The sequence below is a fragment of the Tachyglossus aculeatus genome, chromosome 1 (assembly GCF_015852505.1).
Source record: "Tachyglossus aculeatus isolate mTacAcu1 chromosome 1, mTacAcu1.pri, whole genome shotgun sequence".
NCBI lineage: Eukaryota > Metazoa > Chordata > Mammalia > Monotremata > Tachyglossidae > Tachyglossus > Tachyglossus aculeatus.
The window spans coordinates 165,958,698-165,985,551 of NC_052066.1; the positions used below are offsets into that span (position 1 = coordinate 165,958,698).

Sequence of the window (26,854 nt, forward strand, 5' to 3'; positions counted from 1 at the left end):
TCCTAATTTCTTGCGATGGGCTTAGACTTCTCCACCAAAGGTGCTGTGGGTAGTAAAGCGGAGAATTATTTTTGCACACCTGTCTCCCCGACTGGATGTTAGATTGACTCAGGTGGCTGCTATTACCTAGTTTCTTGGTTGGGAGAACGCTTAAGATGTCCTGGGGTCTGGCATGATTGGCCTCTTGCCAAATTTATTCAATCACATCTACTGAGTGCTTTGTGCAGAGTACTGTACTAAGCGCTTCTCCCTTGAGAGCTGCTCAGCTAACAGATCCATAAGAGATGTGGGAAGCAAGAAGCTTCCATGAATGGGCCCATTCTTTAAGTTAATCAAGAGCTCACTATCTTTTCTGTCCTGTATTGTCATTCAATCAGTTGTATTAATTCAGCACTTACTGTGTGCAGTACAACAATAAACACATTCCATACCCACAATGAGCTTACAGTCTGGAATCGAACTATGGCAGTTTGCCATACCTTACTTCATATGATATGTGGATGTGATTGGTGTAGAGCAGAATATGTCACTGACATCAGTACCCCCTGGTCCTTTTTTTTTTGTTTTTTAAAATATTTTTTATGGTATGTAAGTGCTTACTATATGCCAAACACTATCTAAGCTATTCCTCTTTTTGTTTCTCCAACAGCAACTACTCAGAAGCTCTTGCAGATTCTAGGTTGGCAGGAGGAGGAGAGGCATGTGTTTTAGTGGAGGAGTTGGTCATTGAAAACTCTTCCCCTCTTTCCCCCCACCATCCCTTTCCCCATCTCCCCTATTTTCACTGCTAAGCTGGGCAGCAATCAATCAACCATTTAATAAGAGTGCTTTGCACATAGTAAGTGCTTAATAAATGCTATTATTATTATTATTATTATTGAGTGCTTATTATTCCTAGGTAGTGGTAGGGGCCAAAAGAAGTGTTTGCCTTGTGGGTACATAAGTGCTTAGTCAACTGGGCTTGTCATGTCTTGTATATCTCAGGAACCAGAATGTGCTAAATTCCAGGGATCTCAGTGCCTGAAAGCCCAGAGGTGCAGAAAGGACTTGTTGAGATAATCAACAGCTGGAAGAGTGGAAAATCTAAGTGAAACCCTTGACTTCTCAAAGATACTTACTAATATGCTTTCTATCAATGAATCATTTAGTAAGTGCTTACTATGTGCATAACACTCTACTAAGTGCTTGGGAGAGTACAATATAGCAGAATTAGCATACACTTACCCAGGAGGTGAGTTTTTGCCAGGGATCATCATCATCAATCGTATTTATTGAGCGCTTACTATGTGCAGAGCACTGTACTAAGCGCTTGGGAAGTACAAATTGGCAACATATAGAGACAGTCCCTACCCAACAGTGGGCTCACAGTCTAAAAGGGATCTTACTGATGGACCTCAGGATCAAGTTCTGAAGGATGTAGATTCTGGTGTTTGATTTCTGACTATCAAAGAGCAATAGAGAGCTTCAGTCAGCTATATTGATGGAGGGCTTATTGTGTGCTGAGCACTGTAATGAGTGTTGGGAGAGTACAATATAGCAGAGTTGGTAGACAGTCCCTGCTTACAAGGAGCTTCCAATCTAAAGGGGGAAACAGGCATCAGAACATAAGGGCTGTGGGTAGAATGACTATCAAGTGCTTGAAGGTTACAAATCCAAGTGTGAGGTGATACAGGAGGGAGTATGGGGAAATGAGGGCTCAGTTGGGGAAGGCCTGTTGAAGTAGGTGTGATTTTAATAAGGCTTTGAAGGTGGGAAAAATGTCTGTTGGGATACAAAGAGGAAGGGAGTTCCAGGCCAGAGACAGGATGTGGGAGAGGTTGGTGATCAATAGATGACATTGAGGTACAGTGAGTAAGATGGTTTTTAGGGGAGCGAAGTGAGCATATAGGATTGTAGAAGAAAATCAGCGAAGTCAGTTAGGAGGGGGGAAGGTGATTGAGTACTTCCCCAGTGCTTAGTACAGTTCCTGGCACATAGAAGTACTTAACAAATACGATTTAAAAGCCCCCCACAAAAGACCCTGCAGGGTGCCATGCTTATCTTCTGCTCTTCCTCCACTAGGCCATGCTGGGGTTTGCTATCAGCGGCAAGAGTCTTAATAATAATAATAATTGCGGTATTGGTTAAGTGCTTACTATGTGGCAAGCACTTTTCTAAATACTGGGATAGATACAAGGTAATCTGGTTGTCCCACGTGGAGCTCATAGTCTTAATCCCCATTTTACAGATGAGGTCACTGAGGCACAGAGAAGTTGGTGATTTGCCCATGGTTACACAATAGACAAGTGGCGAAGCAGGGATTAGAACCCATGAGCTCTGACTCCCAAGCCCAGGCTCTTGCCACTAGGCCATGCTGCTTCCCTGTTTTTCCATTACTCTAACTGCAACTAGCTGATAACATTTTGTGGCTGCAGTAGTGAAGCTATCATTATAATAGAAGGCCTTATTCACAGCACTAAAAAGAACAAAAATAAAACTAAGTGAACATTGTAGCCTGAGTTGCAATTACTTATGTTACCAAGCCTGCCTTTTGACATACTCATTTCTCCATGTAGTTCAGCTGAGTAGAGAATCTCCTCAGAGTTGCTTAGGACAATAAGATGTCACAAAACCATGATCAGATTCTCATTAATTTTAGGTAACATGATAAAAACTCCATTTTATACTGAGTTGAATGGTGTGATATTGCCCCTTCTAACTTACCTCAGTGATTTAATACTACAACTTGGCCCTCCCACTTTGCTCCTGTACCTTAACCTCGTCTATCTTGCCACTGACCTCTTGCCTGCATCCTGCCTCTGACCTGGAATGCCGTCCCTCTTCATATCTGACAGAAAATCACTCTTCCCACCTTCAAAGCCTTATTAAAAGCTTATTTGTTCCAAGACGCCTTCCCTGATTAAGGAGTCATGTCCTCTTCTCCCACTCCCTTCTGTGCCACTTTTGCACTTGTTTTTGCACCTTTTATTCTCCCCTTCCTCAGCCCCAAAGCATTTATGTACATATCCATTATTTATTTATACTAAATGTCTGTATCCCCCTCTAGCTCACTGTGGACAAGGAACATGTCTACCAGCTCTGTTATGCTGTTCTCTCCCAAGTGTTTACTGCAGTGTTTTGCACATAGTAAGCACTCAATAAGTACTGTAGTTATATAGTATATGCAGTCAGCCTATGTGTAATTACTTGGGAAATGATCACTAATCATTAAAAATATGTTGCCTCGTGGAAAATAGTTTTCCCAATGGGTTTGTCATAGCACTTTAGATTTCTTTATTGCTTTGATTCTTCCATTGCAAATAAAAAAAAAGCACACAATATTTGGCCATAGAAATTTCTTCTTCTCAAATCCGCTTTCCTTGATACACTAAGATTTGTTGAAACTGAACTGAGCTTATCTCAGAATAAGTTTTAGTGTTTCATGAGAGCAAGGACCTGGAAGAGATTACCACTTTGTGCATGCAGTTCACAGAGAGGCCAATAGTTATAAGTGTATAAGTGTAATGTTTTCATATCTTTCAATCTCAAAAAAATATTATTCTTGCTTTATTTGAATTATTCCTTTATCCAAAATAAATTCAAAACAGGAATTGTTCAAGTTAACAAATTCATTTGTTGAAAGGATATGACATGGAGCATGTACTTTTTGTCTAATGTTTAATAAGAAATTGTTCATTACTGACAACAAAAGAAACACTTTAAAGTGGGATAAACTAACTCCATTTATTTTTCTGTTAAACTCTTGGTTTGTCCAGTAATTTTTTTTTAATGCGAAGAGATGACATTAATTTTTCTTACATTTAGAGGGTTTTGAAGACACCAATGGCAGAGTCTTCCAGTGATTCAGATCCTATCCTTTGCGGCTCATCTGGTAGACGAGGACCTACCAGAGTAACTGGTAGAGCTAGAAATCAAAGGTCAGCAGATGTTACTGAGAAGATCCACACCTTAACAAGCACTTTACAGGTTGGTTGGAAAAAGACTGCGACAACCAGTTTTTGAAAATTCCGAGCCTGAAGGAATTGATTGCAAGGCCACGTAATGATAATGATGGTTGTGGTATTTTTTCAGTGCTTACTATTCATTCAATCGTATTTTTTGAGCACTTACTGTGTGCAGAGCACTGTACTGAACGCTTGGCACTGTACTAAGCCATTGATATGTCAAGCACTGTACTGAAGCACTGGGTTAGATAGATCATCAAGTTTCACATGGGGCTCACAGTCTAAGTGGAGGGGGGCAGGTATTGAACCCCTATTTTGCAGCCAATTATGATTTGGTTTACTAGAGGTCAAGTTGGGAAGGCACAAGGAATTTTTTTTTTTTTAACTGGTATTTGTAAAACACTTACTATGGGCCAGGCACTGTAATAAGCACTGGGGTAGATACAAGATAATTGGGTTGGACCTATGTCTCACGTGAGGCTCGCAGCTTTAATTCCCGTTTTTCAGATGAGAGCTGAGGCCCAGAGAAGTGAAGTGATTTACCCAAGGCAGACAAGTGGTGGAGCTGGGATTAGGACCCAGGTCCTTCTGACTCCCAGGCTCGTGCTCTTAAGTATGCTAGATGGTGTGTGTCTAATCATTAAAATGGATGGGCAAAAATTTCATGGTTCTTGCTACTTCTGCCAAAGAATACCATCATCCAAAGATTCCTTTCCTGAGTTTCAGGAGGGGAAATCATTGGTGACCCCAGCTTTGCTGTGATAGTGTGTAGAAGCATCTAGCTTCTTCAGTAATGAGTAAAAGTCCTTGTGGTGGTCAGTCTTGGCATCTCACCATCGCTTTTTTTCTTTTTCCATGGTATTTGTTAAGCACTTACTACGTGCCAGGCACTTTACTAAGTGCTGGGGTGAATTCAAGACAATCTGGTTGGACGGAGTCTGTGTCCCACACAGGGCTCACAGTCTTAATTCTCATTTTATAGATGTGGCAACTGAGGCACTGAGAAGTTACGTGATTTTCTCAAGGTCACACGGCAGACAAGTGGCAGAGCTGGGATTAGTACCCAGATCCTTTGACTGCCAGACCAGTGCTTTCTCCATGAGGCCATGCTGCTTCCTTTTGCTCTGTAACTATATCGATGAGTAATGCTCGGCATTTTGTTGTTTAGATTTATTATGGGAAGATTATTCATATGTTGGTTATAAGATATTTTAAAATTTCACTCCTTTCCCTTTATATTAGGGGAAAATGCACTTGCTGTTCATATTGGTCTATATATCTGGCATTTCTTGCTCTGTTAGGACTGTTATGATGTGTCCATAGAGCTCCTGGTTGAGTCCTTCATTCTCCAGGAAAAACTACAAGGATATGAAATCAGATGTTTTCCAGATTTTTATCTTAGCGGTTCTTTGGGATGGGCATTTTTGAATAATGGTATCATTTGGAATGTAGACAACTGTTACCGAAACAACACTCAGGTATTTAAAACATTTACTCTTTTAGTAGTTATGAGGATGATATTGCTTTCGGTAATGGATATGAACTGAGTTTAACTCAGTTAAGGGCGAAGGTTTTAATGTAATTTGAAGTTTTCATAAGTTTTAAGACCAAACACTAACTCTTTAACAATGAGAAGTCTATTTACTTTTCTCCAATTACCCCAGTGCTCGATTTTCTTTGATCATTTTTTACAGAATAGGGAAAGATAACAGAGAGAACTAAGAATTAAAATTGGTGATTCCTAAATTTTTTGTTTGTCTTTTTTTAAATTGATTTGTAGAGCATCTGTATAATGGAGATTGAATAATAATGATGGCATTTGTTAAGTGCTTACTATGTGGGAAGCACTGTTGTAAGTGCTGGGGGGGATACAAGGTGATCAGGTTGTCCCACATGGGGCTCACAGTCTTAATCCCCATTTTACAGATGAGGTAACTGAGGCATAGAGAAGTTAAGTGACTTGCCCAAAGTCACACAGCTGACAAGTGGTGGAGCCGGGATTAGAACCCATGACCTCTGACTCCCAAGCCCGTGCTCTATCCACTGAGCCACGTTTGTTCTCCTGGGAATGAAGCTTATTTTACATTGAAGTTTTTTAGGTCTGGGAGAGAATGTATTGTAGGAATCCTAAACAGTTGAACTAATTATTCCACATAGTGTAAGAGAGAAAAATATGATTTTGGGGACATCAATTCAATTCAGTTTCTTTCTCAAGGATACCAATAGAAATCTGCGACATGTTGACCAGATGCTGGGACGGTACAGAGACTACAGTAATGAACAGACTGAAGCAATAGCAAACGTGAGCCATTTTCAATATGCCTTTTCCTCCCGCCCCCGGCCTTTCTTGGGAATATAGAGGAGAAAAATAGGCTTACACAGTTGAGAGAAACTTTCAGAATTCATGAGTGAATCAGTTCGAGTTGTGTTCCTGAAGAACCTCACTCAACAGTAGTGGAAGTAGTAACAGTATTTATGAAGTGCTTCCTTTTTGCTTATCACCCAGTCTGCACACTTAGCTCCTCTAATATCAATCTAGTTTCTGTGCCTTGGTCTTATGTCTCTAGCAGTTGACCTCCTGGCTCATGAACCCCATCCTACCACACATCTGATAGACCAATACTCTCTCTAGTTTTAAATCCCTACTAAAATCACATCTCCTCCAGGAATCCTTCCCTCCCCAGACTATTTCCATCACCATTCTGTCACTTATGCATTGAGTCCATTTCCCCTAAACACTTAATTTTTCACCCCCTGAACCTTTCAGCACTTACATATAGATCATTACACTAGATTGCTTTCCCTACCTGTAATGTGTTTATTGCCTACCTATCCTGCTAAATTGTAAGTTTCTTGAGGGCAGGGATCTTGTCTACTTATTCTTTTACACTCATTCATTCATTCAATCATGTTTATTGAGTACTTACTGTGTGCAGAACACTGTACTAGGTGCTTGGAAAGTACAATTTGGCAACAGAGACAATCCCTACCCAACAACAGGCTCACAGTCTAGAAGGGGGAGACAGACAACAAAACAGAACAAGTAGTCAAATAGACACTCCCCCAAGAGCTTAAGAGCTTAGTATGGTGCTGGGTTCACATTAGGTATTCAGTAAATACTATTGATTGCTTGAATTGTCATTTTGGTCAGAGAATGTGTCTGTTGTTGTGTTGTACTCTCCCAAGCGCTTAGTACAGTGCTCTGCACACAGTATACGCTGAATAAATACAATTGCTTGATTAGTAAAAAATACTCTGGTGAGAGACAGACATGGTCTCTGGCCATCCAGGGACTCTCAATCTAAACATTGGATGTTTTACAAAAGATGCAGTAGGGAAGGTGAAATAATATCAATTCAAGATGGTGTGATCAGTGGCATTTACTGAGCAAATAGTTTGGACAGAGCACTGTGCTAAGGATTTAGGAGAGTAAAATACAATAGAGTTGTTAAACATGATCCCTGCCCTCAAGAAGCCTGCTGCCTAGTGGGGAAGGCCCAATAGGATTGGGCAACAGACTGAATATGTTGGTGGTGAGATGGAAGAGATAAGTCAATCAGTGGTATTTATTGAGCATTTGTTGTGTGCACTGTACTAAGCACTTGGGAGTGTATAATACAACAGAGTTGGTAGAAACATTCCCTGCCCACAATGTGCTCACATGAGGATAATGCCAAGGTTATAAGACAGGGAGGATAGTGGTGCTATCTACAATAAATACGAGTGAATGAATGATAGGAAAGTCAGGGAAAGGTAGGGTTTGGAAGGTAAGAGGAGGAGTTCTGTTTTGGACATATTAGGTTTGAGGGGTCAGCAGGACATCCAAGTAGAGCTATCCTTAAAGCAGGAGGAAATAAAGGAACTGCAGAGAAGGAAGGAGATCAAGCCTGGAGACGTACATTTGGGAATCATCTGCATAGAGATGATAGTTGAAGCCATAGGAGTGACTGTATTCTCCAAAGGAGTGGGGGAAGATGGAGAATAGAAGGGGACCCAGAACTGAGGCTTGAGGCATTCCCACAGTTAGAGAGTGGGAGGCAGAAGAGGAACCTGCCAAAGTGACTGACCAGGAGTGGCCAGAGATATAGGTGGAGAACAGGAGAGAACAGTGTCAGTGTTAGTGAGCCAAGGTTGGATCATTTTTCCAGGAGAAGGGACTGGTCTACAATGTCCAAGGCAGGTGAGCGATTGAGGAAGATTGAGGAATATCATTGATATTTATTGAGCACTTATGTGCAGAGCACTGTACTAAGCGCTTGGGAGAGTCCAATGCAGCAGAATTTGCAGACATGTTCCCTGCCCATAATGAGCTTACTGTCTAGAGGGGTAGTCAGGTTGGATTAGAGCCTGTTGGATTTGGCAAGCAGGAGGTAAATGGGGACCTTGAAGAGGGCTGATTGCATCTAGACTGTAAGCTCCACCCTCTCACCCGTCAGCGCTTTCTGAGCAGGGAATGTGTCTACTAACTGTCATATTGTACTCTCCCAAGTGCTCAATACAGAGCTCCGTCCAAAGTAAATGTTCAGTAAGTATGACTGATTGATAGAGTGGAGGGTGTGGTTGCTAGATTGTTGGGGGTCAGAATTGGAGGAAAGGAAAAGGAAGCAGCAGGTGTAGCCAACCTGCTTGAGGAGTTTGGAAAATGTTAGGAGGAGGGAGGAAGAGCAAATACTGGAGGATTATCTGGGCCAAAGGAGGGTTTTCTTAGGGTAGGGGATAAATGGACATGTTTGGGCAGATGCCAAAAGTCATTATTGTGCTCATGTCTTGACCAGTGCTATGCAGTTATACAAAATCGTTTTCTCCCAGTACCATGTCACACTGCTTCCAGTCAAACGTGTAATGAAAATGCATAATATCCAAACCTAATGGATAAGTATTTCAATAGTCATTTGCTTTTAGTTTAGTAGGTCGCCTTTGTTGTGAATTAAGTGCCTGCCCTTGGTACAGTGCCTGGCACAAAGTAAGCTCTTAACAAATACCATTAAAAATGCTATTTTGTTGGAGTAAAGAAATGAAAAAGAAAAAAATTCAAAAGGAAAATGAAACAGCAAAGTGAATCTTTGAATGCTTAGTCTTAGGGTCTCTCCTAAATTAGGGGATTGCAAGTACCTCTGCTACATCGTGAACTACTGGAGGGAGGGATCTGATCTACCAGCTACCTGGGGCTTAGTACAGTGCTCTGTATGTAGTAAGTGCTCTGTAAATACCATTAATTGATTGATCAGTAAGAAGGCAAAGTGCTTTAAGAATGGCTAGGAGGAAGCTCCAAGGTGCAAAGGAGCTCATTTCTCCCATACGCAGCGGGGCCTAGTGGATAGAGCACGAGCCTGGGAGTCAGAAGGACCTGGGTTCTCATCCCGGCTCCACCACTTGTCTGCTGTGTGACCTTGGGCAAGTCACTTCACTTCTCTGTGTCTCAGATACCTCATCTGTAAAATGGGGATTAGGACTGTGAGCCGCATGTGGGCCAGGGACTGGCCCTTCAACTTCATAAGCTCATATCTGCCCCAGCACTTACTGCAGTGCCTGGCTCATACTAAAGTGCTTATAAAATACCATTTAAAAAATACATATATTGAGGCATTCTTGGGGGCGTACTGGTTCCTTCACTAATAGTGGGAAGACCCCACCATGCTCAAGGGCAGGTCTGAGTTCCCCTGAGTGGAGCGGAGCAGTTAGGAGAAGGCAGTCAGTTTTGACTTTGCCATGGTGTACTGGGCCTGCCTTATTGCTTCCCTGATACATAGGCAGAAGAGGTATCCACTTGATAGAGTATTCCCCTCAAATTAAGCTATACGTGGGGTAAAAGGAAAGCTAGGATGAATTAATTTAGGAGTAATCTTAGACCGTTTTCAGCCATTTCCCTACAAAAGCTCTCAGGAAACTGCATAGCTAAGACACTTGGTGTCTGCCTTCTCTTAGTCTTATCATCAACTTGGCTCTAGCAGTGTCCTTAGGTATTTTTTAAATGGTATTTAAGTGCTTATGATGTGCTAGACACAGTACTAAGCACTGGGGTAGAGTCAAGGTAATCAACTTGGACACAGTCCCTGTCCCACATGGGGCTCACAGTCTTAATCCCCATTTTACAGATGAGGTAATGGAGGCACAGAGAATTTAAGTAACTTGCTCAAAGTCACACAAAATGATGGAGCTCGGATTAGAACCCAGGCCCATTCTCTATCTACTAGGGCATGCTGCTCTCTAGGGTGAATTCATTTTGGAGTAATTTTAAACGCTTTCCAGCCATTTCCTCAAGAAAACTCTCAGGAAGCTGCATAGCTGAGGCACTTGGTGCTTGACTTCTCTTAGTCTTACCATCAACTTGGCCCTGGCAGTGGCTTTAAATATTATCTTGAAAACCTCAACTGTAGAATTTTTTATGGTTATCCTTTCTAATTTGTGACCAAATTCAGTCTTGATTTTGTTTAGGAATGTGGTTCAGCCACGGTTATTGAGCCTTCGTAGAATTCTCTTCTGGCTCCTGACTGGAATTTTTAATTCCATACTTCCCTTGGATCACCCTAAATACATGATGGCTAACTTTTTGGTCCTAGAGTAGGTGATAAAACTAGATAGTAAGCTACATTACATGATCCTTAAAGGCAGGGATAATATCTACTTTATTGTCCTCTCTTAACCACTTAGTTCAATGTTCTGCACACAGTAAATGCTCAGTAAATACTATCTATTTGATTGGTTGATTGACTTAGTGGCCACAATTTTAATTTCTTGAGGAAAAAAGACTTGTAGTTTAGTGGATAATGGGTTTAATAAAGACTTCATGCCTCCTGAATACTGTGGTTCAGTACTTAGCTTATTCTGCTGTGGGCTTGTTCCCTTTGGAATTTCCTAGTGCATCTATTGTAAGCTATCCAAGTTCTAATTAAATGTGTTCCTCAATGTCTACAATGCCAAGTACGCTCTGCGTTACAGAGATTAATAGTGCACTTAAGCTGTAACTATGGTATTTATATATCTATGCTGCACTGAATGGCCCTATAGCTTGTAAATTGTAATTCATGCCTGATTATTTTTCTGTCTAGAAGAGCAATAGGAAAGTTATTGTTACTCCTTGGTAATTGGAAACTAATTGCATCAGCTTCTACCTTCTACTTTTTTCATTTAGAAAATAAACCTGGACACTCATGCATTACAGGTTCTTTATGACATATTTTTATTGGCCGAGAAAACTGTAGATTCTTTGGTTCCGTGATGTGTTTTGAGTTTAATTACTTTATTAATGATGGAAGTTATTTGTTTTTCCACTTATTAGAAGATAATTGTAGACGTTCAAATTAGCTAGATTGTAGAGAACCAACCGACTTCATTGCATTTTCCTGAACATTAGCTGCTTCCTTGCAGTAATAGATTTCTTTGGAAATTAGGCAGCTGGGAAATGAAAAGAGGCAGTATGGGAACTTCTTTGCAGATAAATATTCAGAGCTTTGAAAAACCATTCTGGAGCTGTGCTAGGCTTATGTCTATAGTGAGTCCTAGATGGTATAAAATACTCTGTGGGAGTAAAGTAATGGACTCTCTGGGGAATGCATTTGCTTCAGACTTCAGAATACATGTGAAATAGTTGGAAAACAGAATTTGCACCACACTTCATCCATTGTACACTCTAGATTGTAAGCTTCTTGTGGGGAAGGCTCGCATCTTTCAACTCTTGTGTTGTTTGATCCCAAGCACTTAGTACAGTGATCCTGACCAGTGCTGAATTGGGTTGGATGGGGCTTTGATGGGCTATTTTGATAAAGTCTCAGCACACACTCTCCGTGACCAACTTAGTTACAATGCAGGACCCTCTGAGCTTTTCTAGTTTTGTCAGGAGGTAGCTGAGACTATCTCCAACTTCCCTGTCTGGGACTAGAGATGAAATGTAGTGCTCTGGATAAGATGATGGTGTTGGTATTGAATTGAGAGTTTGACATTTCCTGATCCTCAGTGACTGCTGAAAGCAGCTTAAAATTTTTCAGTTGGCATAATGATTTAAGTGGCTGAAAATTTCAAGGTCTAGATATCTAGGCAAGATTTTGTAATGTGGATAAATGGCTTCTAATCAACAGCTAGGACTGTCTGGTAAAACTATTTACTATCTAAACACTACTGACTTTGGTTTCAATATTATGTGTATTGTGTATTTGTCTTTTTACACTCTAATAGTATTTTATTGTTTCACTGCTCTTGCTGTCTGTCCCTCTCTCTCACTTGTTGTTTGTTGAGTCCCTTGAGGGACAGGGTCTGTGTCTGATTCCCACCTGTGTGCCCTTTCCCAGCACTTATAATCAATCAGTGGTATTTATGTCTGCAAATTATTTGGGAGAGTATGCTACAATAGAATTGGTTGACACAATTCCTGCCCACAGGGAGCTTACCATTTAGTAGAGTGCTCTGCATACAGTAAGTGCTTAATAAATACTATTACTACTATCTTCCATATGTTTATCTTGTTCCCAGATCTTATTTAGTCAAGAAACTAGTTGATTATTATAGCTACTTTTTATTTAATCAAGCACCTACACTAGGCTATGTGTAGCAAAGAAGCCAAAGACAGTACAGTGAGCTCAGAGGCCACAAATCTTGTCAGAAGTGAAGTGCTCTGTCAATTGACTCTAGTGCATATTTCCTACGCTTAAGTGGGCTTGGGTTGTTTCTTATAATGGAAAATATAATTGCTTGTTTTTACAATTTATGCTCAACTGGGTTGTAAGATGAGCAATAGTAGCCACAGTTTCCTAGGCAATCACAAAGCTATTTTATAGATTGTTCACTTGTTGATATAATGTTATCTGTCTTCTGTTATGGGTCATCACAACTCCATGTCATTGCTGTTGTTCATGACCCTCTTTTTTAATCAGTAGTATTGCTTTTGTGGTTTATCTGTCCATATTCAATTCCAACAGTCAGAGCCAACCACTGATCTATGGGAGGGTTTTTTTTTTTATTAAAGAGCATACTCCTTCTCTGCCTATCTTTTCTCATCTCTTTTTAAATTTTAGTTCTAGAAATACCTCCTTCTGCTTTTATAACTCCCCGTCCCCCTGAAATAGAGGGAAATGTGCTTTCATTATCTTTAGGCATTTTGTGATCTCACAGTTAGAGGCCAGACTCCACCAATTCATCTTCATAATGGGAGCTATTTAAGTACACTTGTGAATAGGTTCTGAAACTGAAAGAAGATTATTTTGCTGTGGATAAAAGACTAAATAATTGATTGCAAAAGTAAGATGCTATATAAATGCTAAATAGCAACTCAACTTTGTAGAAGCTGTTGGTTCTCTCTCTCTCTCTCTCTCTCTGTATATATTTGGGAAAATAGGAATTTACACTTGACTCTTCAATAACTCTGCACAGTTTCCTTGGATGGAAAAATATGTAGACTTTATTGGATCAGTTATGCCATCAGTATGAGAGGTACCAAGGGAACAAACTGTAAATGCAGCATAATTGAACGCCAAAATATGAAGGCTTCCCCACATGCACCAGAAACTGTTTTCTTGTCCTCTTCTACGATTCCTCCTTCATGGCTTAGGTCCCTGGGGAGTTGTTCCTTGAAAGGTGGTGTTAACTACTTCGTTTCACTTCCGCTTTTGCTATTTGCTCCAAATTGATCTCTGTTGAGTGCTGCAAATTGGTTTGCATCAAGGGAGGCTGGATTGCAAGGTTCTCTTGCATTCCTATTTTCTTCAAGGGCTGTACACTCTGTTGGTACTGTGATTTGTAATAGGTAATGTGTATATATTTCATTTTTTTGTGATGTGCCTTTTCATAACCTTCCCTTTGATGGGAATGATTTCTCTCTCCCCCATCCTTTCTGTTCCTCTTGAATATCATTTGAATTGCTCCTTTTAAATACCGTTGATTGATTGATTGAATTGCATTGCCCTTTGCCCACTTTTTGCTCTTTGGCATTGCTTCCCTGATAAATGGTAATTTCTCTTCACTCCATTGAAAAATGCATGTTTATTTTTAATAGGATGACCTGAGAAATGACTCCTTTAAAATGTGAACTGTACCCAGCATCTTTTTCTGCAGGAGTCCCCTTATAGGCCATTTTTTTAAGATGGTATTTAAGCACTTGGTGTCAAGCACTGTTCTATACTGGGGGGGTTGATCAGGTTGGACACAGACCCTGTCTCACATGAGGCTCACAGAAGTAAGTTGGAGGAAGGAGGATTTAATCCTGATTTTACAGCTGAGGTAACTGAAAAGTGAAGTGACTTTCCCAAGATCCCCCAGCAAGCAATTGGCAAAGCTTGGATTTGAACCCAGGGCCTCTGACTGAAAGAGCATGGGCTTGGGAGTCAGAGGTCATGGGTTCTAATTCCGGCTCTACCACTTGTCAGCTGCATGACTTTGGGCAAGTCACTTAGCTTCTCTGTGCTTGCTACCTCATCTCTAAAATGGGGATTAAGACTGTGAGCCCCATGTTAGACAACCTGATAACCTTGTATCTGCCACAGTGCTTAGAACAGTGCTTGGCACATAGTAAGTGCTTAACAAATACTATCATTATTATAATTATTATTACCACTAGGCCATGCTAGAATGTACTTACTGACTCTGTTATATTGTACTCTTCCAAGTGCTTATAGTACACTGCTGTGCACAGAATAAGGGCTCAAATACCACTGACTTACAATTGTTAAGCATCATGACCATGCTCTAAGGCTGGTTAAGACTTGGTGTTTTGCCATGTACTCTCTGACTTCCTTAAAGATCATGTTTTACTTGTGAAAGTTTGCCTAGAAAATGAGCAACACAGTGTTAATCCTCCGGCAGACCAAAAGTTTTTTTTTTCTTTTTTTATACGATCCTTTTGCTATGGGCCTAGGTAGAGGCAAAATTCACCTCTTTCTTTTTTGATTCCAATTTGTGACTGTTTTTGCTAATGTGCTTATAAACTTATAAGACTCTGCTTTTTGCTATTTACATCTCTGTGAAAATGCAGGCATGTTAAGCAAATTCATTCATTCAGTTGTATTTACTGAGCGCTTACTGTGTACAAAGCACTGTAATGATGGTATTTGTTAAGTGCTTACTATGTGCCAGGCACTGTACTAAGCATTGGGGTGGATACAAGAAAATCAAGTTGGACATAGTCCCTGTCCCATGTTGGGCTCACAGTCTCAATCCCCATTTTCCAGATAAGGTAACTGAGGCCCAGTGAAGTGACTTGCCCAAGGTTGCTTCATTCATTCATTCATTCAATCGTATTTATTGAGCACTTACTGTGTACAGAGCATTGTACTAAACCCTTGGGAAGTACAAATCGTCAACATACAGAGACAGTCCCTACCCGACAATGAGCTCGCAGTCTAGAAGGGGGAGACAGAGAACAGAAAAAAACAAGTAGACAGGCATCAATACCATCAGAATAAATAGAATTATAGCTATATACACATCATTAATAAAATAGAATAATAAATATGTACAAATAAAATAGAGTAATAAATATGTACAAATATATGCAAGTGCTGTGGGGAAGGGGAAAGGGGTAGGGCGGGGGGGGCGATTTGGAGGGGAGGAGGAGGAGAGGAAAAAAGGGGGGCTTCAGTCTGGGAAGGACTGTTGAATGATTGCTAATCTCAAAATGACAAAGGCTTGATTCAGGGTGGTGACTATTTGGGAGGAAAGGACAGATTGGGGAAATACTGCAGAAGACCAACTGGCAGGATTTAGCAATTGACCTAATTTGAGAGCAGAAAGATAAGGTAAGAGTTGAGAATGATGTCAAAAGTGTGGGCTTCTGGTACAGCGAAGTCGGTGATGAGGTCGACAGGGTTGGGGAAGTCATGGGCTTTGAGGGAAAGATGAGAAGCTCGGTTTTGGTCTCGCAGTAACACTAACCTTTATCAATCAATTCACCACATTCCAGTCATGTCAACCTTACACCCATCTGAGACTTATGTGGTGGCGTCATGGCCTAGTGGAAAGAGTGCAGGCCTGGGAACCCAGACACTTGGGTTCTAGTCCCAGCTCCACCTTTTATCTACTCTGTGACTAAGACCGAGTCTCAACTTCTCTGTGCCTCAGTTTCCTCACCTGTAAAATGGGAACAAAATGCCTGCTCTCCTTCAAAAACTGTGAGCCCCGGTATGGGGCTGGACCTATATCAAATCTGATTACCTTGTAAGTAATCCAGCATCTTGGCACTTTGCAAGTGCTTAATAACCATTATTGTACACATTTTGTATTCACTTGTATATTTATCTACATATTTATTTGGACATTCAATTATTTATTAAGGTATTTGAACCTGATACATTTGTACTGGGTCCTACTATATACTCACTCCTCCTCCTTCCACTATTTGTAAAGCTTCTACTATGAGTTAACTCTGTAAGTGCAAAGTTAAAAAAATAACTTTTCCAACTGGCAGAAATTCAGATTGCAGCCTGAGAGGGGCACTGGACCCCTGAGAGAGTTTCCGGGAGATTGGGTTAAAACACCCAATTTGTTGGTGTGTTGGTGTTTTAATTGTACATTTGCCAGAGCTCTGCAAAATCTTCAATAAAAATCCACTGGTTTTTATTTCCACCTTACTCTTTTAGTGACTTCACATACTGGCCGAGTCATTCTAAATATGCGCCCCCCCCCCCCCCCAAAAAAAAAAAGCTCCAAAGAGAAGAGGATGGAAAGCTGCCCTCATAAACCTTCAGTGGTTTAGAAAAGAAGTCAGGAGATAGTTTTGTCAGAAATCTTGCCCAGCTTCTTAAGAGTGCCATTCACAAATTTTATATAGTAGACAAGAGTCAGGGCCAGGGGTTAGAATCCATGACCTACTGCACTAAACGCCTGGGAGAGTACAATATAACAAACAGACACATTCCCTGCCACAGTGAGCTTACAATCTAGATGGGGAGCAAATGGGAAATTCCTTCTGAAAGGGTAAATCTTTCATGGAATAGGCCTGGTCATATATGATATATTAAACTAAGGATTGTTGGACTTTGTTGTTGTCAACTGAAGTACTCCTTTTAATCTATCAGTTTGTTTTACTGCTTAACTTGTGGCCGTTTTTCTGTCCCTTGAGGCCACTGCTATTCCCTGTATATTCCTTCCTTTCTCCCATTTGCTCTTTTTTCTACTTATGCACTCAGATCTGTGCCCTTTATAAACTTGATATTCACCTCACTCCCAGACCCACAGCACTTAAATACATATACGCATACTCTCCCATTCACCCATCAGTAACTTATTTTAATATCTGTTTTCCTTGCTAGAGTGTAAGCTTCTCGTGGGCAGGGAACGTGTCCACCAACACAGCTGAATTGTTCTCTGCCAAGCGCCTAGTACTATGTCCGACACACAGTGCTTAATAAATGCCATTGATTGATTGAACTGGTCATTTTTTCTGTTTTATGGTATTTTAAGTGCTTACTATGTGCCAAACACTGTACCAAATGCCGGGGTAGATACAAGCTAGTCAGGTGGGACACAGTCCATGTTCCACATGGGACTCAGTCTTAATCCCTATTTTACAGATGAGGGAAACTGAGGCACCGAGAGGTGAAGTGACTTGCCAAGGTCACAAAGCAGACAAATGGTGGAGCCAGGATGAGAACCCAGGTCCTTCTGACTCCCAGGCTCTTGTTCTAACCACTAGATCACACTGCTTCTCAGCACCCATTGAGATGTGTGGCTGAGGTTCAGTAGGTTTCCTGCTCTTCCTGGGATTTCAGTGGCTCATTCTCCCCAAACATCTGGCTCCCAGCTATGTCTGTGACCCATGTGAATTCTGTGAAGTGGAGGGTTTTACTAAAACTGCAACCACTGACTGGTGACTAGGCTGCTGGGGGCAGTCAGTACTGATTGTCAGGGGATGTGGCGATGAGATTAGTGGCAGGTGATCTGAGATGATTCGGCCATTGTTCAGACCCTTTTGACAAAAATGCCCAGAAGATGGTTGTGTACCCTGCCATGGGAAGAACACTTTACTAGGCCAAGGTAAGTAGAATGATAATCCGACACCGTTCCAGTGATCAATACATTCTCCATCTAAAGTGGGGTAAAAATGGATGGGGAGAAATTAAAGGTAGGCAGCTTTCAAAAAATATTTTGAAAGCCCATAAGAACCCACAAAAGTGTGGCCTAGTGGCATAGAGAAGCAGTATGGCTAGTGGAAAGAGGACAGGCCTGGGAGTCAGAAGGAACTGGGTTCTAATTCCAGCTCCACCACTTGTCTGCTGTGTGACCTTGGATAAGTCACTTAACTTCTCTGGGCTTCAATTCCCTCATCTATAAAATGGGAATTAAGACTGTTAGCCCCATGTGGGACAGGGACTGCGTCCAATCTGATTAACTTGTGTCCACTCCAGCTCCCAGTACTGTGCCTGGCACATAGTAAGCACTTAACAGATACCAAAGAGAAACTAAACAAGAGCACAAATCTAAGTGGCAAATATAGTCCTTCACCATCAATTTTGAGTTCTTAAAATAATCACCATATATTTATATATATCCAGCTATTCCCTAAAAATCTACTATTGTTCCATCGATCCTTCCAGAAATATATGAGACAAACTGGCTGCAACATCATTTGAAAGAAATTACAGACTTTGGAGTAACTTGTAACTGGAGAGCTGAACCTTGTAGGGATTAACTTTAGATTTGTATTTGGCATCCAGGATATATTTTGTTATCTACAAAGATTGAAAGCATTTCGGAAGCTACTGTTCTAGAACCAATTTCTGAGTGTTTCCTGGGATGGAGAATGAGTAGGGCAAAGAAATGGCAAGGTTCTTGTTGAATACATTAGCAACTGCTCTCCTTTATATACAGCAGATCAGATTGTCAATCAGTGGTACTTCCTGAGTGCTTACTGTGCTGAGAATATTGTACTCCCCCTCTAGCCTGTAAACTCATGGTAGGCAGGGAATGTGCCTGTTTATTGTTATACTTTACTCTCCCAAGCACTTAATACAGTGCTCTGCACACAATAAGAGCTCAATAAATGTGATCGAATGAATGCAAACCAAGCACTTGGAAGAGTACAATACAACGAAGTTGGTAGGTTATCATCATAAATACTGCTGGTATTTAGGTTCTTATCAGTCAGTCAGTGGTATGATTTTGATATAGCCATATCCAGGTTATCCTCATAACAAAGAAAGATTAAACTGTTCATCAGCCACTTCAGTCTGTGAAGAAGCCATTTGGGCCTTCAGAGACATTATCATGGCTCTGCCACTTGTCTGCTGTGTGACCCTGGGGAAATCATTTACTTCTCAGTGCCTCACTTACCTCATCTGTAAAATGGTATTAAAACTGTGAGCCCCATGTGGCACATGAACTGTATCCAACCTGATTAACTCATATCTACCCCAGTGTTTAGTACAGTGCCTGGCGTATAGTAAGCACTTAACAAACACCATTAAATAATGTACTTGTGAGTCTTCGTTGTGATTATTTCAATCATTCTGTTTAAAATTCTTCCATATTATAAAACTTGGCTGATAAGCTGCCTATCTTTTTCAGAACACTTAAAAATGGTGTGTTTCTATCTCTAAAGGAACATTTTGTGTCCTTGTGTTAATGATAGAAAACTGAAATTCCCTCAAGGAATGAATATTAAACATAAAAATTAAATGCACTCTGGAAAGGCAATCTGGACTGCACATGAGGAGACAAAAGTGCCTAATGTTGGATGTTAAAACTATATATAGTACTCTTGATTCATATTAGAAAACAAATTCATTTTACAAGTAAAGTTGGGCTGAAACCTAGTAATATAGAACGAGACTTTAGAGAATCACCCTAATAGAGCACTTTTAATCTAATTAAATAATTTCGGTAGAATTTCTCTTTTGAGCAGCTGGACAATGCCATCTGGTGTGTGAACTTTAGAGGAATTTTTTATCATAAGCTTTATAGTCTTGAGTTCTTCCCATCCATGTAACGTGTGAAGTTTTAGACTTCGAGATGTAAAGTATTCTTGGCAGATCTCTATCATGACATTCTGTATGTGGTCACTGTAGGTGTGGTAGGGTGGGGAGCGTCTTGAGTGTCACTTGCACTTTCCCCCTTTACTCAGCCTCCCCGCCCCCCCGCCCCACAGAACTTATGGACATATCCATAATTGGTTTATTTTTATTAATGTCTGTCTCCCCCTCTAGACTGTAAACTCGCTGTGGGCCAGGAATGTGTCTGCCAACTCTGTTTTTGTACTCTCCTAAGCGCTTAGTACAGTGCTCTCTGCACACAATAAGTGCTCCATAAATTTGATTGACTGAGCCTTAGAACTCACTGGTCAGTCACCCTCTTCACCAAGGATGTTGAGACACCCATTTGCCTGCTCACAACTGAGGTTAGACTGCGTGGTTAGACCAGGGTTCCTTCTCACAGACTGGATTGTAAATCCACTAGTTATGGGCAGGTAACATGTCTGCTAGTTCATTCATTCATTCAGTCGTATTTATTGAGCACTTACTGTGTGCACAGCACTGTACTAAGCGCTTGGGAAGTACAAGTTGGCAACATATAGAGACGGTCCCTACCCAACAACGGGCTCACAGTCTAGAAGGGGGGGGAGACAGACAAGAAAACAAAACATATTAATAAAATAAATAGAATAGTAAATATGTACAAGTAAAATAAGTAGAGTAATAAATCTGTACAAACATATATACAGGTGCTGTGGGGAGGGGAAGGAGGTAGGGCGGGGGGGGATGGGGAGGGGGAGAGGAAGGAGGGGCTCAGTCTGGGAAGGTCTCCTGGAGGAGGTGAGCGCTCAGTAGTTCTGTTGTATTGTTTTCTCCCAAGCACTTAGTACAGTGCTATGGACAAAATGAACACTCAGTAAATACGATTGACTGAAGGAGTGAGTTCCCAGAGGTCATCCATCCACTTTTAGAGGAAACATCTGACAGGGCTGTGTTTCTCTTTGTTTCATTTTTGTTCACAAGTTCAGCCTAAAGTTTTAACACATTTTTAGTCAATATCTAGCTAAAACATAAGTAAACAAAGGCATTAACATCAAAATTTGGGATAGTGCAATTTATGACTGAAAAAATAATCTGACTAATGAAAGTCAAATCTAATGGAATCTAATGAAAATGGAAAATCTAGACCTCTAGACTTAAGCACCTTGTGGGCAGGGACATGGCTACAAACTGCCTTATATTCTCCCAAGCACTTAGTAGAGTGCTGTATCTACAGTAAGTGCTCAATGAATTCGCTAAAGAGGAGTTGCAATTTCTACAAGTGCACATTCTTGATAATCTAGGTTCTCTATAATTGGGCCTGACAATCTAAAAACCCCTTTAGAGTTTCCCTTTGAATTCACTGGTTCTCCTTTTCAGTGGCTTTGCTTGAAAGTGTTAGTAGCAATCAGGTCTCTGTAAGTACTTTAGTTATCAAGACACATGTTTAGTTAACCGTGATTATTTTGAGATTGTTAGTGTGTATTTTGAATGTCTCCTCTTTTAATACACTTTCCACTTCATGTAAGTTTTACTGTTCAGTGACCTTCAAAATATTGTGCTGTTGGAGGTGTTTTTGAATTATCTTAAAAATGATTGTGTGATTATTGAACTGTGCCACAGTCAGCTCTCCCTTAGTGCATGTTTTCGTTTCAAACTTTGTGTAGAATGTTCTTAGGGCATGTTCTTGTGACATTTTTGCATTGGTCTGGATAGAAAGTGAATTGTCAGAAGGAATGTTTATACACAAACAAATGAGGTGTGAGAACTGTATTGCAGCAGAGGTTTTTCAAAACGTGGGGTAACCTAGCATCTGAGACACATTAATATATTTATGTAGAGACCATATATGAAGACTGACAAGCTTTTATTTTAATGAAACAGAGGTCTTTCATTGTGGGGGAGGAAGGTTCTACATTTCAGGAAGGAAATTATGGATTTACGGTTTAATCCACCGGCATATGGATGAAGATTTAGGCAAAACTATGTGAGTGGCTGAATTTTTTTATGTAAATAGCAAACACTGTTGACTGCATTTTTTCAACAGATGGTAGTACAGAAAAATCCTGCAAATCATATTTTTCCACTCTTGTTTGATTTCATAAGACATTAATTTTCTCTTTTAAGAGGTAAAATAGACCGCAAGAATCCAAAATATTGTCTGCAAATTAACTTTACATCCAATCTTTCTTGCTGTCTGCTGCCAGACCAAAATTGACATTATGTGCAGAAACATGCAGTGAAGAAAGCCAAGGAAAATATACTTAATAAACCAAGGTCCCCAAAGTTGACACTGAGGTCAGGAGCAAGCATTTTGAAATAACTTCAAATCTTGCCTTTAAGTACTGTATAGCTCCAGACTCTTGTAAGCATACGCTCTTTGCTTTCCTTATGTAAACATCATTGGGGTATATTAACTGGGTTGTAAGTGATTGGTCCTGTTTCAATTTATAAATGTTGATTTTTTTTTATAACTTATAGGATGCAAATCTAAAATGTCTAAGAAACTTGGCCCACATCACCACTGATGCTATCTATCCAATGCCAAGTGGAAAATCTAAGTGTAGTGCTAGGATTCCCAATTTTCACAATTTCTAAATATTTAAAATTTAAATATTTTCCAGTTCTCTGCTTCATTATACCTAATGTGGCTCCTAAGGTCACAAAGTTGAATGAATATGATCTGCATTTAACTGCCTAAATTGTTTTTTTTTTTTTAAAAAAAACTTGCTATATTGTTTAAGAAAATACATTAGAACAGCATGGATAATTTTTGACCAAGTTTGCTGCTAATGGATGTGCATACTTGTAAGCTTGTTGTGGGCAAGGGAATGTTTACCAATTCTGTTATATTGTACTCTCTCAAGCACTTACTATAGTGCTCTGCACACAGTAAGCACTCAATAAATTGATTGATTATTGGGTGTAGTTATCCTGAATCTAAAATTCACCCTGTTGCCAAATTACTTGTGTTTGTAACCCTCTTTCTGGGAATTATGGGCAAGGAGTGTGTCTCTAATCATGTTGTATTATACTCTCATTCACTCATTCATTCAATCGTATTTACTGAGCGCTTAATATGTGCAGAGCACTGTACTAAGTGCTTGGGAACTCTCCCAAGTATTTAGTACAGTGCTCTGCACTTGGTAAGCATTCAATAAATATGATTGATTTTAATTGCCCTTGTTTATAGGCCATTTCAATGTGGTTTTTATTTGTATGAATTAATTACAAAGCCAGGCAAATATTTTTTCCTGTTACTAAATGAGCTGGTAAGGAGCAGCGGATATGATTAGTTTTTATGGTTTAGTACACCCTCATGATGTTTGAAGGAATATTTTCCATTAGTGCTGTAAAATATTGTAGAATGTTAGTAATGACTGGAGGAGGAGCTAGGGAGAAATTCTTCACCTTTGCCATCACCCATTGTGCCTCTTGGAGATTAAATGTAGGAAACTGTTTTGCATCCTGTGAATAGATTTACACTTACTTGGAAGTAGCTGAATTATCCCTGCTTGATTTTGTGGGCTCCTCCTCCCCCTCCCATCCCCTTACTGTAGGGGTTCCTCAAGGGTTAGTTCTTGGTCCCCTTCTGTTCTCTACACTCAATCCCTTGGTGAACTCATTCGCTCCCATGGCTTCAACTATCATCTCTATGCTGATAACACCCAAATCTACATCTCTGCCCCTGCTCTTTCTCCCTCCCTTAAGGCTCATGTCTCCTCCTGCCTTCAAGACATCTCCATCTGGATGTCTGCCTGCCATCTAAAACTCATTATGTCCAAGACTGAACTCCTTATCTTCCCTCCCAAACACTGCCCTCTCCCTGACTTTCCCATCACTGTTGATGGCACTACCATCCTTCCCGTCCCACAAGCCTGTAAACTTGGTGTCATCCTCGACTCTGCTCTCTCGTTCACCCCTCACATCCAATCCGTCACCAAAACCTGCCGGTCTCACCTCCACAACATTGACAAGATCCGCCCTTTCCTCTCCATCCGAACTGCTACCCTGCCGGTTCAATCTCTCATCCTATCCCGAATGGATTACTGCATCAGCCTCCTTTCTGATCTCCCATCCTCCTGTTTCTCCCCACTTCAATCTATGCTTCACGCTGCTGCCCGAATCATCTTTGTGCAGAAATGCTCTGGGCATATTACTCACCTCCTCAAAATTCTCCAGTGGATACCAATCAAGCTACTCATCAGGCAAAAACTCCTCACTCTCGGCTTCAAGGCTCTCCATCACCTCGCCCCCTCCTACCTCACCTCCCTTCTTTCCTTCTACAGCCCAGCCCGCACCCTCCGCTCCTCTGACGCTAACCTCCTCACTGTGCGTCTTTCTCACCTGTCCTGCCGTCTTCCCCCGGCCCACGTCTTCCCCCTGGCCTGGAATGCCCTCCCTCTGCACATCCGCCAAGCTAGCTCTCTTCCTCCCTTCAAAGCCCTACTGAGAGCTCACCTCTTCCAGGAGGCCTTCCCAGACTGAGCCCCCTCCTTCCTCTCCCCCTCCCCGCCTTACCTCCTTCCCCTCCCCAAAGCACCTGTATATATGTTTGTACATATTTATTACTCTATTTTACTTGTACATATTTACTATTCTATTTATTTTATATTGTTAATACGTTTTGTTTTGTTGTCTGTCTCCCCCCTTCTAGACTGTGAGCCCGTTGTTGGGTAGGGACCGTCTCTATATGTTGCCAACTTGTACTTCCCAAGCACTTAGTAGAGTGCTCTGCACACAGTAAGTGCTCAATAAATACAATCGAATGAATGAATGAATTTAGGGATAGAAGGATGGGGTGGTGGGAGGATAGGGGAACTGGAGGGGACCAGTTACCAAGTTGACGTTATTTTCACTATAGTGATTGATAAGCAGCAGTGACAAAAATAGTAAGAATAGAAACTGCTGTCTTGTCTTATGCTACTGAGTCATAATAATAATAATAATGGCATTTATTAAGGGCTTACTGTGTGCAAAGCACTGTTCTAAGCACTGGGGAGGTTACAAGGTGATCAGGTTGTCCCTCGGAAGGCTCAGTCTTAATCCCCATTTTACAGATGAGGTAGCCGAGGCAGAGAGAAGTTGACTTGCCCAAAGTCACCCAGCTGACAATTGCCGGAGCTGGGGTTTGAACCCATGACCTCTGACTCCAAGGCCCGTGCTCTTTCCACTGAGCCACGCTGCTTCTCTAATCTCCAACCCATAGTGACACCATGAACACATCTCTCCTAGAATGCCCTACCTCCATCTGCAATTGTTCTGGTAGTGTATCCATAGAGCTTTCTTGGTAAAAATAAGGACGTGGTTTACCATTGCCTCCTTCTGTGCAGTCAGCTTGAGTCTCTGCCTTTGACTCTCTCCCATGTCGCTGCTGCCCGACACAGGTGAGTTTTGACTTGTAGCAAATTGCCTTCCACTGGCTAACCACTGCCCAAGCTAGGAATGGAATGGTTATGCCTCTGCTTGACTCACCCTTCTATAGTTGAAACTGGTAGAATTCTGGAAATCTTCAGGTGAGACCCTGAGATGGGGAGAAACTGCTATACCCCTTTCCATTCTCTTTTCTATTTGTGTGTATCTCAGTCACCACAGCTGAAATCTGGAGAGGAGTTGGATAGTATATCAGTCAATCATTGGTATTTATTGAGTGTTTAGGTGCAGAGCATTGTATTTATTGAGTGCTTATGTGCAGAGCATTGTTCAAAGCACTTGGGAGATACAAGAGAATAGGCAGATATGTTCCCTGCCCATAATAAATTTACAATCAATCGACGCAGCACAGCCTAGTGTATAGATCATGAGCCTGGGAATCAGAATAACTTGGATTCTAATCCAGGCTTCTCCATGTGTCTGCTGGATGGCCTTGGTGAAATCATTTCACTTTTCTGGGCCTCAGTTACCTTATTTGTAAAGTGGTGAGTAAGACTGTGAGTCCCATATTGAAGACTCTTAGTCCTATGTTGAAGACTCTGAGTCCCATGAGAGACATGGACTGTGTCCAACCCAATTAACTTGCATATACTCCAGTGCTTAAAGTGCTTGACCCATGTAAGCGCTTAACAAATATCAGTTTAAAAAATCAATGGTTTTTATTGCACAATAGTAGTAGCAGCACAGTAGCATAGTAGTCTCTGATGATATGGCCTCAGATGAGAGCCTGGTTCTGAACAGGCCTCCCAGAATTCTTGCTAGGAACCTGCAAGCATCACCCTAAGTTCTGCAGATTCAAGTCAGCCATTGCTATTTCTGCCTTAGTGACCAACATAGCATTTGCTTTATTGATTGGGACAGAATCTGGAAGATACTGACCCTGTTATGCCATCATGTATTTTTATTTTCTTTTCACTTTTCTCTCCCATCTTTGACATTTCTACTGCAATTGGATGAAATAAACTCACTGGTCCTCCTAAAACTTGGTCATTGGGTGCTTCCTCTTCTTTAAATTTCAGTTCAGATAAAACCTCCTCTCACCCTAATGCAACTTCATTTGTTTCAGGAATATAAGGTGTTTTTAACATCACTGAAACAAACCTGAGCATAGAGCTTCTCCTTGTTGTTGTTTTGCTAATTACACTTACTGTCATGGACTAGTTGTTAGAGAATAATTTTTCTGTAGAAAAGTGCATTTTTTGGTCTGAATCTCATGTCATACCCAATATCTAGCACCAATTTGATTGTAGCAGATATTGATTAGGCTGAATCCTAGGACAATGAGAAACTCACTGTCTCCCTCCCCAAGAAGATGCCACTTGGTGCCAATACAGTCTCAAAAAAAAACCTCTTTTGCTTTTCTGGGCTGCATTGTTTTTAAGAGTTGTCAAGCCCCCTAATCATTACTGTTGGGTTTTGTGAAACATTTTCAACCTCTGCTAAATTGCTTCATGGACTTTGGACAAGCTATTTTCTTCCTCTCTGAATCAGTCTCTCTATTTTAAGGTGAGAAAAAATATTTCAGTGAAAGAGCATGACAATTAA

General features: G+C 40.9%; 1 protein-coding gene across 1 annotated transcript in view; it reads left to right on the forward strand.

Moving 5' to 3' along the window:
* Positions 1 to 1,068: 1,068 nt before the first annotated feature.
* The window catches only part of CEP128 (centrosomal protein 128), a 450,179-nt gene continuing 424,393 nt past the window's right edge, over positions 1,069 to 26,854 (forward strand). The window contains exons 1-3 of the mRNA XM_038752555.1: positions 1,069 to 1,147; positions 3,805 to 3,966; positions 6,160 to 6,246. Coding sequence (XP_038608483.1) covers positions 1,136 to 1,147; positions 3,805 to 3,966; positions 6,160 to 6,246 — 261 coding nt within the window. The 5' untranslated portion in view covers positions 1,069 to 1,135. The remainder of the gene's footprint in view (positions 1,148 to 3,804; positions 3,967 to 6,159; positions 6,247 to 26,854) is intronic.